Source organism: Neoarius graeffei, chromosome 25 (genome assembly GCF_027579695.1).
Source record: "Neoarius graeffei isolate fNeoGra1 chromosome 25, fNeoGra1.pri, whole genome shotgun sequence".
Taxonomy (NCBI): domain Eukaryota; kingdom Metazoa; phylum Chordata; class Actinopteri; order Siluriformes; family Ariidae; genus Neoarius; species Neoarius graeffei.
This window is the reverse complement of record NC_083593.1, coordinates 13,640,656-13,654,953: the sequence shown is the minus strand read 5'-3', so window position 1 is coordinate 13,654,953 and position 14,298 is coordinate 13,640,656. Positions and strand designations below refer to the sequence as shown.

The following is a 14,298-nucleotide window of genomic DNA, read 5'->3' as shown; positions in this document are numbered from 1 at the left end:
CTGCCTCCTTAAATAGGGCGCGGTTACTGGGAAGACACACAAACACAGGTTAATTACCGTCAGGTGTAGTGATTCTGCCACTCACCTTCCCTGGCTCCGCCCTCCTGTCACAGACCGGCGCTTGACTACGCCCCCGCTGCCACAAGGAACTACGGATGACTCACAGGGCCAAATTAGAATTTGCGTTAACGGCACTATTTTTTTAAAATCGCGTTAAATTGAGATCGCGTTATTATCGCGTTAACTTTGACAGCACTAAAATGGATTGCTTCGCATCACTAGTCAAACTCTGATGGTTGTCAAGGAATGTCAAGTTAGCTTGCCCACCACGGGCTTGTTGCTATGGGGAAAATTGACACGTGACCAATTCCTGCAAATGGCCTATTATTTTTGAAGCCTACACTAAATTTTAACTTCATGACGACAGACTGCTGTTTACACCTAGAGCCAACCTTTTGATCTTCTCTTATACGTCTTAGTTTCTTTCTAATACTGAAATTGCTCTTGAAATAGTACAACGTTATTCTTTCATTCCAAATAGTGCCATGTCTTGAGAGCTGTTCAAGTCTGTGGGACTGTTTTACTGTTTTTTAACCTGTTAGGGGGCCAGTTTACCAGTGATGGACCTGACTGAGCTGCCCAAGTGCACAGTGTGTCTGGAGCGCATGGACGAGTCAGTGAACGGTGTACTCACTACCCTGTGTAACCACAGCTTCCACAGCCAATGCCTGCAGCGCTGGGAAGATGCCTCGTGAGTAACACACACTACACGCTCACCTTTCAGCTGTTCCTGATCTCTGCTAAACCAAACAGATGATTTATCTACAGTTTACCCGAAACTCTGCAAAGCATTGTTCTATAATTAGAGTGGATTCGGTTTCATCTCATTCCAGCTTTTTTTAAACAGAGGTTTTTGAGATACTCACTCCCCCCCCCCTTTCATTCGTCATTCATAATAATGCACTGACGTACAATGCATTGTTTACTATTCTAACATCTATTGTATAAGCAGCCTTGCTGGGAATTTTCTGCATTCTTCCTTGCTCAACCCAAACAGTATCATGACTTGTTTTTAGGCTATTGTAGCATTGTAACAGGTGACCGGGACATTCAGGCAAAGACAATAAAAGTTGCCAACTGCTACAATTTGACGTTCTGAATGTGTACGAGTGTGGTCTCTTTCTAGGTGCCCCGTGTGCAGGTACTGTCAGACCCCAGAGCCTGTGGAGGAGAATAAGTGCTTTGAGTGTGGCGTGCAAGAGGTAGCCAGATGTTTCAGTTCGCCTCTTTTCTGTTTTATTTGTATAGTGTGTGTTTATCCATAGACATTTGTCACGAAGCAGCTTTACAAACGTAGACAGTGGCAAGGAAAAACTCTGAGACGACATGAAGCTGAAACCAGACTCCAAGGGATTATAAAATCATTACCATATACATGTGTAGAAGGGTAATGGGATGTTCAATATGAACGTATTGTGAATAATAATATTTGGAAACTAGCCGCAATATTTGCAAACACAGCAAAGGTTACACTTTGTCCACAGAACTTGTGGATCTGCCTGATTTGTGGCCACATCGGGTGCGGTCGCTATGTTAGCCGCCACGCCTACAAGCACTTTGAGGAAACGCAGCACACCTACGCCATGCAGCTGACTAACCACAGAGTCTGGGATTATGCAGGAGGTATACAAACCTACAGCAAACATTATATGGGACGTGTCACCAAAAAAAGAGTCCAGTTGGTCGACTGGATATTCTAAATGATCTGTTAAGTCACTTGTTAAATTTGGCGCAGCCATTCCAGAGAAATTTAACAAATGTTTAAATCTTAACAGAAAATCAAGTTTGGAGAAAAGCAGCTGTAAACTTTGGTGTGTAAATTGAAAGGAATGCAGAGCACATGTTTATTTGGCCTACAAATTCATTTATAGGTTGTTTTACAGTACATGTTGGTGACACGTTCTAGATTAAGAAATGTATTTTCAGTGAAATTGGAAGGAAAAGGAGGACTTTTTTGGGGGGGGGGGGGGGGGACACTCATTTCAAAAGATTGTTCCATTTCAGAATGAACTTTTGTTACACTAACACACCCATAGGTTATGTTACATATTTGACCTCCTTACATATTTCCTGTGTAAAGTGAGTCACGACTGTTTTGTTGTTTACATAATCCAAGATAACTATGTGCATCGGCTGGTGGCCAGCAAGACGGACGGCAAAATGGTGCAGTACGAGTGTGAGGGTGACTCCTGTCAGGAGGAGAAGATTGACGCACTACAGCTTGAGGTATTTATTTAAAAGGAGATACACAGAACCATGGCCTCACTTTTTGTTTATAAATGCCTTGAGACCTCAAGAATGGCACAGGAATAGTTTTAAGCATTAAAGGAACAGTCCACCGTACTTCCAGAATGAAATATGCTCTTATCTGAATTGAGACGAGCTGCTCCGTACCTCTCCGAGCTTTGCGCGACCTCCCAGTCAGTCAGATGCGCTGTCACTCCTGTTAGCAATGTAGCTAGGCTCAGCATGGCCAATGGTATTTTTTGGGGCTGTAGTTAGATGCGACCAAACTCTTCCGCGTTTTTCCTGTTTACATAGGTTTATATGACCAGTGATATGAAACAAGTTCAGTTACACAAATTGAAACGTGGCGATTTTCTATGCTATGGAAAGTCCGCACTATAATGACAGGCGGACTAACACCTTCTGCGCGCTTCGGCAGCGCATTGATACGGAGCTCAGATATGGTGTTAGTCCGCCTGTCATTATAGTGCAGACTTTCCATAGCATAGAAAATCGCTACGTTTCAATTTGTGTAACTGAACTTGTTTCATATCACTGGTCATATAAACCTATGTAAACAGGAAAAACGCGGAAGAGTTTGGTCGCATCTAACTACAGCCCCAAAAAATACCATTGGCCATGCTGAGCCTAGCTACATTGCTAACAGGAGTGACAGCGCGTCTGACTGACTGGGAGGTCGCGCAAAGCTCGGAGAGGTACGGAGCAGCTCGTCTCAATTCAGATAAGAGCATATTTCATTATGGAAGTACGGTGGACTGTTCCTTTAACAATAAATCTAGCATAGTAATTTTTGCAATTAAAATAATTCATATAGGCAGTGGTCTGAGTGAATGACCTTGACGTCACCACAGGAAGTTCATCGGGCTCGTAGTCATTTCTGCTATACTAAAACAGAGCTGACTGCAACTCCGATCCTCCATTTTGAGCTAATTTATCACCATGCCACATAGATGTGTTTCTGGCCAGTACAGCGACACGACAGAAGGTGGATTTACGTTGCATTCGTGGCCCAAGAATGCTCAAACTGCAAAGACTTGGATGCATTTTGCAAGAAGTTCACGGGCACATTGGGCGCCTACGATGTGGTCTCTCCTCTGCGCTGCACATTTTACCGAAGACTCGTACGAGACCTCTGATCTGTTGAGGAGCGTTGGCTATAAGCGTCTATTGAAAGAAGGTGCAGTACCAACAATTAAAGGAAAAGAAAACTACAAGGAAAGGAAAGCAAGTTCAGTAACACCAGTTCTCCTGGAGCATGAGCCGAGGGTTGTTGCTAAAACCCGGGACGGGACGCATTATCACTCGGGCAGTGACCTCCCCGCAGTTGTTGCTAAAACCGGTTACGTCCCGTCCCGGGTTTTAGTAATTGCCTGAGCCGAGCAGTAATGGCGGAGTACTTGGTATGGAGAATGAGTGGACCAGCTCTCTGATTTCTCCGCTGGATATGCTTGCCTCAGCAGCGATATCTCGTCCTTGCGTGGAAGAAGTGAATGAATGGAGAACTGAACGAACAACTGAAAGTCAGATTGTTTAAAAACAAGTCGGCCTTCAAGAAGCGACTCTCAGTTGGATACAGAACAACAAAAACACCACCACTCGTTGTTTACCTGCATTTAGATTAAATACATGTAACTTGTATAAGATTTATTTAATTAGCTTTGTTTTATCAGTGAAAAGGCGTGTATGTTGCACAAGTTATAACACCTATCCTGTTTTAATGAGAGTCAAATCAGTTTTAGTTGAGCAAGTCGGTAACGGTATTTCTTACTTTCACCATAAATTTTTATTTATATGACTTTGGTCTATAGCTGTAAAAGGCTTTGGCCTTAAAACCGGTTACCGCAGTGACGTCACGCACTCAGGGCCGGCTGGCTCAGTGGGGTGGCTCGAATGCCAACTTTGTGGTCGATTTTAACTCTCAAAAAAAAAAAATTATATATAGTATCTTTTTTTTATTCCCACATATGCAGCATACAAGAGTCAAGGATGGAGATACTATCCACTTAGAAATTTATTTAAAAATAAAAGGTTCTGCATATCTGCTTTAAAGTGCCATTCCACCATTGGATGTATTCTTTGGCATAAAATACAATATATTTTACGACAACATGACTAGACAGAGAAATCTTTTAGCTTCAAAATGATATATCAAACATAATTTTTTGACAACGACAAGTATATTAATTTTGCGACCAAAGTCACCTACCCTTTTAATTTCCGCGCGGTAGTGAAACGTGATGTCATCGGCAGGTTCCCCTTCTTGTGTACCACGTGTCGGTCTATTTTTATTTTTTTAAAGATATTTTTTGGGGCTTTTTTCACCTTTATTGGATAGGACAGTGTAGAGACAGGACAGGAAATGAGTGGGAGAGAGAGACGGGGAGGGATCGGGAAATGACCTCGGGTCGGAATCGAACCCGGGTCCCCGGATTTGTGGTATGGCGCCTTATCCACCTGAGCCACGACACCCCCGTCGGTCTATTTTTAGACCAGGAAACCCCCAAAGTGAGAGAGTCATTTCTCCTCGTATATGGGGACCAAAAAAAATTGCGAAAAATTTTGAGTTAATCTTTCAGTTAGCTAGATTTATTGGTATTAGCTAGATTTATTGGTATTTTTATCGCGTTCTATCCGCCATTGCTGATAATGTGTGCCACGTCACGTGGTACACAAGAAGGGGAACCTGCCGATGACATCACACGCGGAAATTAAAAGGGTAGGTGACTTTGGTCGCAAAATTAATATACTTGTCGTTGTCAAATTATGTTTGATATATCATTTTGAAGCTAAAAGATTTCTCTATCTAGTGATACCGTTTATATATGTTGTCAAAATATATTGTATTTTATGCCAAAGAATACATCCAATGGTGGAATGGCACTTTAAGTTCTAGTTTAACACGTCATTAGTTCTAGTATTCAAATACACGTTTTATAATAAATATTCACCATCCTTTTCCCCAGTATTCTTATTTGCTGACCAGCCAACTGGAATCTCAGCGCATCTACTGGGAAAATAAAATTGTTCATCTAGAAAAAGAAACGGCAGAAGAGGTAAAAAACAAACATACTTTTAGAAGTGCAGCCAGTAACATGAATGTTAAAACTTTTTTTTTTTTATATCGAGGTAACTTGAGTAATAATGAGGTATTTGGTTTCAGATCAACAATATGAAAGCCAAATTCAAGGAGACGATCGAGAAGTGTGACAACTTGGAGCTCAAGCTGAATGAGTTAACCAAAGAGAAACAGACCATGGAGAAAAAGTAAAATTCTGTGCTATATTCATAATTCACTATATTTACTTGAGCTTTTATCTGAGGTGATGAAACGAGGCAGAACACAGTGGAAGCACAGAGCCGTTGTAGGAGCTGTGTGTAAGTTTAGAACCCTCTGCTGCCTGTGAAGGAAATTTCAGTTTCCAAAACCGAGTGCAAGATAGTTTTAGCAACAAGCACAACCTAGGATAGTTATACACACTCATCCGGAGAAGGAGGGCGCCGGTTGGTCAGAGCAACTGAGCGAGTGTATTTTAGCAGGCCTGCTAAAAATACATTACACCCACGCAGGCAGCCTTGCAAGAGGAAGCCTCGCTTGAAATGGGAGACTGCAGAACAGGTTACAGTACAGGAAATCGAATACGTGTAATTACACATGCGTTCACAGGTTTTCTGTATTTTAACATCATTTATTTTGTACGACATCAAAACAAATCAGCGTCAGTTGCATCGACTCATCTCTCACTCACGAGTCTCTTCTTTACACCACATCGAGTGCCAGCCAAAAGTTTGTACACCCCTACTCATTCATAAGTTTTTCTGTATTTTTTGATATTTCCATTTTCTACATTGTAGAACAATACTAAAGGAATCAAAACTATGAAATAACACGGTTAAGAAAAGCATGAAAAAGTGTTTCATAGTTTAGATTCTTCAAAGTAGCCAGCGTTTACCTTTGCACACCATTGGCATTATCTTAAGGGTTGTTTTACAATCAGGGTACAAAGTTTGTGTCACAGGGGTCCAAAATTCAAACTGGTTCTTGTACCAGTTTTTAAGTGAAGGACAAGTTAAAGAACAGATTTCAGGTAATTTTTTGACAAATGTGTATGGTAGTTTTGTGTAATCTGCTATAAGATGAAGATTAAGTGTAGCTTTAAGCAGGGCTGGGAGAAACAAATGAAGTGATTCTCGGAGAGGACATTTTTTTTTTTTTTTTTGACAGTTCAGAATCCACTACTTCCATAGTGCTTTTAAATATAAGGCTGTAAGCTTTGTGTTAGTTGTCTCTAATATTTATGTCCCAATATCTTGACCACATTTTAGGATGGAAATAATCATTTTAGATATGTTATTTTATATTGAAAAATTAGCTGTCTCAGAGAGGACTTTTTTTTTGACACAATTGCATACTAATTTGATCAAAATAGTCTGAAAACTTACTGGCATTCAACATTAAAACTTAACTGTGTTTCCAATGATATGGAACCAAATATTTGTTTTATGGTATAAAGAATGATGTAAGTGCATCCCTTTTGGAGCTACCTGTGGTCAAAAAAGCACTTTTTCTAAATGACGTGAGTAATTTTGCTAAATATGACATATATTGCCATACATTCACCAAAAATAACGTTATCACCAACTTTTTTTTTTTTGCATGGTAAATAGAGCTATCACAGGGCTACAGTAAACAACCAAGTTTATTTAGTCAAGCCTTTTGATATTGAAGATAAGTGTTAAATGTGATTTTTAGCTTGCGTACCCTGATTGTAAAACAACCCTTAACCAGCTTCATGAGGTCAATTTACAATTTTCAATTAACAGGTGCCTCGTCTAAAGGTAATTAGTGCAGTTTCTTGCCACCTTAATGTGTTTGAGATCAAACAGTAAAAATCCCTTTTCTACAACTGTAGTAATCCATATGATCAAGAACCGCTCAACTAACTAAAGAGAAATGACGTCCATCGTTACTTTTAAGACATTGTGTCAATTAAAAAAAATAAAGAAAAATCATTGAATTAGAAGGCGTATCCAAACTTTCGACTGGTTGGTACTGTGCGTCTTCAACTTCTGTAAGATACATTTGCAAGTATCGTGTGGTTCTTTCAATTTAAGTTATCTAACTATATATGAGAATATCTTACATGACAGTTGGACTGAATGATTTCTTATTACTTCAGTGTATGTATTATGATGAGTTTGGGGCTTTTGGGTTATTTGTATTGAAGACTGGAGGTCAAATAGAACAATATTACATTTCATGTCCACTCCCATCATCATTAGATGCTCACAACTGAACAACAAATTGGCCAAGTTAGGCCAGGAGCTGCGGGAGGAGCAGGAGATGAACCGATGTCTGCGAGACAATCAGCAGCAGCTCCAGCTGAAGCTGCAGGAAGAGGAGAGCCGGGGAAAGGAGACCGCCGCTAACAAGGAGACCCAGATTGCCGAGCTCCAGGAGCAACTGCGTGACGTCATGTTCTACCTGGAGACGCAGCAGCAGATCAGCCGCATGCCTGCAGAGACACGCCAGGAGATCCAGGAAGGCCAGATCAACATCGCCTCAGCCCCTGCAGCATCCACGGCAGGATCCTCCACACATGGCTCAGGCAAGACTAGGAAAGGGCGGGCCAAGAGAGGGAAGTAATCCGTCAGTGGAGCGGGCTGGTGTAAATGACAGTTTGTAATGTGAGGCTTATTAGAAGTGCCACCATGAAACTATCGGCTAAAACGTTCAGTCCACTCGCTAGTCCTGTACTTAGCACCTCTTGATACAAGATCGGAGGCTGCACAAGATATTAAAGGTAATGTACATATTACACTATAGGGTGACTTTAGAACATTATTGGTGAGCTTGTGTCTCCAGTGAAAGAACTTTGCACAGCTATGCGAGTTGTATAATTATGGAAGTACTACTTGTCCTTGTTTGAGTGTGCACTTCTAAATATTTGTTTGTGCCTAGAAAAGATCTATTTTGTATTTCTTTAAATCAAAAAAAAAAAAAAACCACCCCCACCCCAAGAACGTATTAAATGTAGTCTGTTGCGAGCTGACATGCTGGAAAAACATTAAAGCTATATGGCCTTTCGATTTCATAAAAGCAGTGAAATTTGGTCCCCTCTGAAATTTGGTCATTGTGATATGTTTATTTCTGCAATATCTCCAAAAAAAAAAAACCCACCCACACGGGCCATTCTGTGGCTGGGAAGTTATTTAAGGTGAGCGGATTCCCGAGCAAATAACGTACATTAAATCGCTCACTTCGTGAAGTCAAGCAGACGGAGGAAGTCCAGGGTTTACCTGCTGCTGCTTTTTTTTTTTTCTTCTTTTGGGTGTTACAGCAGCTGACATCTACAGATTTACCTGGACCGTGGACTGACGGTTACATCATTCCATCACTAAACAAACAGCTGAATCACACCGAGGTGCTCGCTGACCGCCGATATTTTAGTTTGGGCCTTTGTTTCCGTTACTGTAGTCGGTCTTTCACGTTTCATTCGCATCCTCTGTTTTCCTCTCCGGTTTCAAATTTGTATCCCACAATGCCTTGCGCGAACGGGGAAAGCCCACCACGTGACGCATGATGTAGGATCTTGAATTGGGTCATGGTGAAGCAGGAAAAAATAGCGGAGAATTTAGGGCCAACAGGGCCCTAAATTCATCTAATTGTTCTATTAAAAAAAACAAAATTGGAAGTCTGCGATTCGAATTCAGTAGCTTCCGGTCCACTAAACAAAAATAATCGGTAGGGTGTATCAGTTGCCCCCTAAAAATGAAAAGTTCCTCCGATCATGATGCATTTTTGTTTTTATGTTCCTTTTGGTAAGAAAACACACTGGGTGAAATATTTTGACAAAATTCAGAAGTTTAATGGTGGCACCAGGAGCTAAAGTTATGGAAAAAGCTGCTATTTTATGACTTTTGAGACAAAATTTCGATCACTTTTCATGAAACATTATGGCACCTTATAGAGTATACCAAATATCTTAGATACACATTCTAAACATATTATCAAGCACAGTTTGAGTTTTAGCTGTTCATTGAATCATTGTTCAACTACTTTTAAACAATACAAATGTATTATGAATCACATTAATGCTTCTCAATCCCTTGCAAAGGTTCTTAACATGATCTCTGGGTCACAAGAAATCAATAAATGGAGTCCAACATTGTGATTCAAAGCTTACGCGAAAACATAAAATAAGCGTTTTTTGGCAAAAAATGAACCTCATGGTGCCACCATTAGACTTTTGAATATGGTCAAAAAATTTTACAGGACGTCTTTATTGGTGAAAAGGAACACCCGAACAAAAACGCATCAGATTTTATGAAAGTGAGGGAAACTGATGCACCCTAATAATCGGGTATCAGGGAAAATTGTTTTCAAAACCTAAACTTGAAAAATCTGAAAGGCGGTCTACCTTTAAACACAGTGTTAGGACTGTTAAAGATTTAATGCAAAGTGATGCTTCTTTATATAAATGCACTGGACACCAAAAATTACCAGTTATTATGCCATACGATACAGCTCTGACTCAGAAACCTACACTGTAATGTTAACGCTAGAGTATAAGCAGCCCTGGGAACCTGCCTTCATCCATGAAAGAAAGACCATGCTGGACTAAAACGTAGTTACCACTTGGTGTTGTTTTTGATTAATATCATTTAAAAGACATGCATGCACTACTCCTGCAGATGGAATTACCCATAGACTTCAGCTTGAGAAGCTAAAGATGCCACCTTTTCCCTTCTTAAATCAGTCGAAAAGAATTTGGACTTTAGCCACTCGTGAAAAATTGAATTCCTCCATCAGAGGGGAACTGAACATACAGGTGCACGGACAAAAACTAAACAGATCTGATCTGAATCTATTATAAATGAGTCCCCTGCTTTATAACACACTCCATAGGGAACATTTAACACTCAGGTAGCCTTTGCTTGTGTCCATCAAATGATTAATCCCCAAGAGACGTATACAAAATTTATCAACAGAGTGGATACGAGTAGGATCATAGTAATGCTCTACAAATATTTAATTCACCATCCAATCAGCCCAGGTACATGATGTAAGCAGGGTTGGGGCTTGATGACTGTCCTCATTATGTCTAGAATTCGTTACCTGTTGACTATGAAAATGCAGTCCATCATTAATTCTCCTCTCAGCCATATACTTTGCATTTTAAAAATATTTAATTCATGATGGTGTTTCAATCAATCACAAAAGTCATCACTGTATGGCTGCACCTCTTAAAGTTGAAATATTTGTTCTAACTGCAAACGACTCGTTTTCAAAAGGCAGTGCTGTAATAGCTAATCCTAATAATTTTTAAAAAAATTATTACAATTGAAATCAGATTATCTGGATAACTTTAGACAGACAGACAGACAAGAGGATCAATGATTCCTCCCCACAACAGATTAGCCTTGTTTTTTCTGGTTGCACTATCTTTCACTTATCCAGACATGGATATGACCAAATTCTGCAAGTCAATCCAATCCATTTTCCTCCATCACTGGTCAAAGGCTGCGTTTGCAACAACTAGGAACCTCTTTCTTCCCTCATTACAGAATTCAGGTGAACTCAGTGATCAGAAGTCTCATATCTCTAGCCGCTTTATCCTGTTCTACAGGGTCGCAGGCAAGCTGGAGCCTATCCCAGCTGACTACGGGCGAAAGGCGGGGTACACCCTGGAGAAGTCGCCAGGTCATCACAGGGCTGACACACAGACACAGACAACCATTCACACACACATTCACACCTACGGTCAATTTAGAGTCACCAGTTAACCTAACCTGCATGTCTTTGGACTGTGGGGGAAACCGGAGCACCCGGGGGAAACCCACGCGGACACGGGGAGAACATGCAAACTCCGCACGGAAAGGGCCTCAGAAGTAGAAGTGCTTAAAGGAACTCTGTCCTCCACAAACCGAGAACGGCTGTGCTTGCTGTAAAGTTTTTAAAACGCCCTTTAACGGCTTCTGTACTCGTCCTTTTGTCATCTGAAAACTGGAATTAGAGTCGTTTGGTGATGGTTAATTTCTTTTAAAGAGCCTGTAAGGATTCACTCTTTGTAGTGCTGAAAATGAGAAGCGGTTTGTTAAAAAAAAAAAAAAATTCAAAAGTAACAGGCAGTATTTAAAGATGATTTAAACAACCACACACTCCAAAACCTGAAATCATGCTGTTCTTTCTCGTCACTGCGCCGCTGAAGCGAGGTCATGGAAGAAATGCAACTCTGAAGTCAGAAGTCTTGAAAAACTCCAATAGGAGTTACGAGTTGGAGAACCGTTCATACAGATCATTCCTACTGGGAAACTTATTTCCCACTTGTTCATGAACACACCAGTAACATTTCATTACTGTCAGCTCCAGTGGAGTTTGTTAAAGGAGTCCTGTTAATTAATTTCACAGGCAGAGATGTGAGTAAATCTGCTTTTAAAAATAGCAAAAGGGCGATGACCATGAGGATGTAATACTTTCACAGTAAAGAAAACATTCCAATTCAAATATAAACTCTGGTTGCCTAATTGCAGGTAAATTTAGCCCTAAACAGAAAAAGATACAAGGAAACTGGATTAAATCACATTTCCATGGTACAATTTTGAAAATAAAACTGTACCACAGTCTGCCCTCTGTTCTGAAGGCAAGTTGATAAGTGAGTGTTAAATATCAAAACGTATCTGAAACGAAATCCTGACACCAAATTTAAAGGTTGAAGTTATCCTATTACAGCTACAGTGATGTATTTATCGTACTTCAAGATTACATTTGAACCTTTTTGTTTCACAGGGCAAGGCCAGCAAGTCAAAACTATTCACATTTTATTATGGTATGTTTTATTTAAAAAAAAAAAAATCCATCCTGTCACATTCCAGTGTTTTTATTTTCCTTTGTTTTTTTTTTTTTTTTTAAATATTTTCTAACAAAAGAGGGAGGGGGGAGAAAAAAAAAAAAAAGAAAAGATTGTCAACCACTTCTCGGCATCTCAAAGCGAGCTCTTCAGTCCAGAAATAAAATGTCTGCTAGGATGTCAGTTCAGAGAACTTGGAGTCGAGCGCCACAAAAACTTCATTCACACAGCACAATACTCCCTCACCGTTCATTCGATTAAAAGAAACAAACAAACAAACAAACAAACAAAAAAAAAAAGTTTGACCCCTCTACCCAAACACAACTCAAAAGCAGAGCAAAGCTGCAGCACATACGGTACTACCCCAACTATAAATAAGTCTGTCGTTTCCTTCTAACGCAATATGTAAACAGTTGTTTCACTCCCCTTATCACAAATCAACACACGAACAACCACTTCAGCCGCTTGCACATTTATAGTGATGATTTCTTTGCCCTTTTTTTTTTTTTTGGTATGCTTCGATTAAAAAAAAAAAAAATCCTCACAATCTCAGGGAACCTCAGTGCAATTTACATTTTTTTTCTAAAACAGTATAAACAGTAAACATAATGCATCTTTAAAAAAGTGTTTGTCCCCTTTTTAATGAGTGACATTAGTAACGTAACACAACAGATGGCCTGCGTGAAGAGCAAGGTTTTGTTTTAAAAAAAAATCCAGGATTGCAAAGACCGTATGAACATTTACATCTATGCGAGATCACTGATCAGTGAATTAACTGAGACGAACCCCATAGTAAGCGCTACTTCAGGTAAATGGTTCCTGCAGTTGGAGAGCAAACCATTACGCAGGAAAGCTACATCTTGCAGTGTTTTGTGTACACACACACCCCTCATCAGCATCAGTTGCTGCAATATAAAACTGAAACTGCAAATCAATCAAATCATTGAAGCAACATCCATCCACTGTGTTGCTCAAAGGACAATTTGAAGCAAATGTGATTTCTCTCTCTCTCTCACACACACACACACTTTTGAAAGCTCCAAACTGAAGCACCATCAGCGGCTTAGCCACTCGTCTGCTGAAAACCATCGGGTCGAGCTCTGGCATGGTCTCAGGAGGAGGAGGAGGTGCTGATGGGGACGGTGGGTAGAGGGGCATCGACTGCTAGATACCAACAAACATAGATCATCAGACAGCGATGGAAAAACAAAGCAGTTCACTTTTATTCCGAGTTCGAGTGAGTCTTCACACTATGTACAATAATTTATAGAGCAGCTCTTCTAAAATTGCTTATTGGTTTGCCTACGTAGCTCTCTAGCATTCTGAGGACAGGGGGATCCACTTGATCGGTGGCTCAGAACGCTGCAGATGGTTGTGCTGAAGCGGTCGGGAGTTTTGTGCGTTCCTGTGGAAGGGGGCTGGGGGACGTCCGAAAAGGGCGAAGACGAGGAAAAGTGAATGGACTGTTTTGAAGGACGAGAGAAACAGAGGTGCGAGACAGGCTGACGATCAGATCTTCAGGGATTTCAGGGTGTCACTTCGTTTCCTCAGCAGCTCCCCGACTTCCTGAAGTGAGCGCTGGTAGCTGCTCTGCATTTTATCCATCACAGTCTTCGTGAAGGCGCTCTCCTCCTGCACAAACACAAAAACCAAGCCATGTATCCTCTAACTAATATGTTAAACCGCCCTGCCCCCACCTCTTTAACTTTTCTACATGGTAGTGTTTTGTCCTGGAACTGAAAAAAAAAAAAAATCTAAAATTAAAAAAAAAAAAAAAAGTTTGCAACCAGTATTAGACTGGTACCAAGATTCAAAAAAGTGCTTATTTAAGGAGTTAAAGGCATTTTTGAGACAAAGTCAGCAAACAGTCTTATTTTTGTCAATTTGGGTGTGCCGAGCTCTATCTGACCTCTGTTGACCTCTAGAGGTTATTGAACTTTGGGCCTGTAAACGTCTCAGCTGAACCCAGTTTCTCAGCTTTCTAAGGAATGAAATGTACTAAAATGATTAATGAAGTTAGCAAATGGCCTTGTTTGTTAAATGTTTGGGTGCTGAATTCATTTTTCATTTGTAAAACGACATATGACCTCTGATAACCTCAAGGTCATTAAACTTGGCCTATAGGCCTATGCATTTAACGGCA

At 40.4% G+C, this 14,298-nt stretch overlaps 2 protein-coding genes across 2 annotated transcripts in view; one reads left to right on the top strand and one right to left on the bottom strand.

The window, feature by feature from the left end:
• The window catches only part of brap (BRCA1 associated protein), a 39,571-nt gene extending 31,158 nt beyond the window's left edge, over positions 1-8,413 (top strand). The window contains exons 6-12 of the mRNA XM_060909634.1: positions 603-751; positions 1,187-1,262; positions 1,545-1,683; positions 2,177-2,286; positions 5,271-5,360; positions 5,468-5,571; positions 7,588-8,413. Coding sequence (XP_060765617.1) covers positions 603-751; positions 1,187-1,262; positions 1,545-1,683; positions 2,177-2,286; positions 5,271-5,360; positions 5,468-5,571; positions 7,588-7,951 — 1,032 coding nt within the window. The 3' untranslated portion in view covers positions 7,952-8,413. The remainder of the gene's footprint in view (positions 1-602; positions 752-1,186; positions 1,263-1,544; positions 1,684-2,176; positions 2,287-5,270; positions 5,361-5,467; positions 5,572-7,587) is intronic.
• Positions 8,414-12,118: 3,705 nt separating this feature from the next.
• naa25 (N-alpha-acetyltransferase 25, NatB auxiliary subunit) overlaps positions 12,119-14,298 on the bottom strand; it is a 61,197-nt gene continuing 59,017 nt past the window's right edge. Inside the window, exon 24 of the mRNA XM_060908693.1 lies at positions 12,119-13,787. Coding sequence (XP_060764676.1) covers positions 13,665-13,787 — 123 coding nt within the window. The 3' untranslated portion in view covers positions 12,119-13,664. The remainder of the gene's footprint in view (positions 13,788-14,298) is intronic.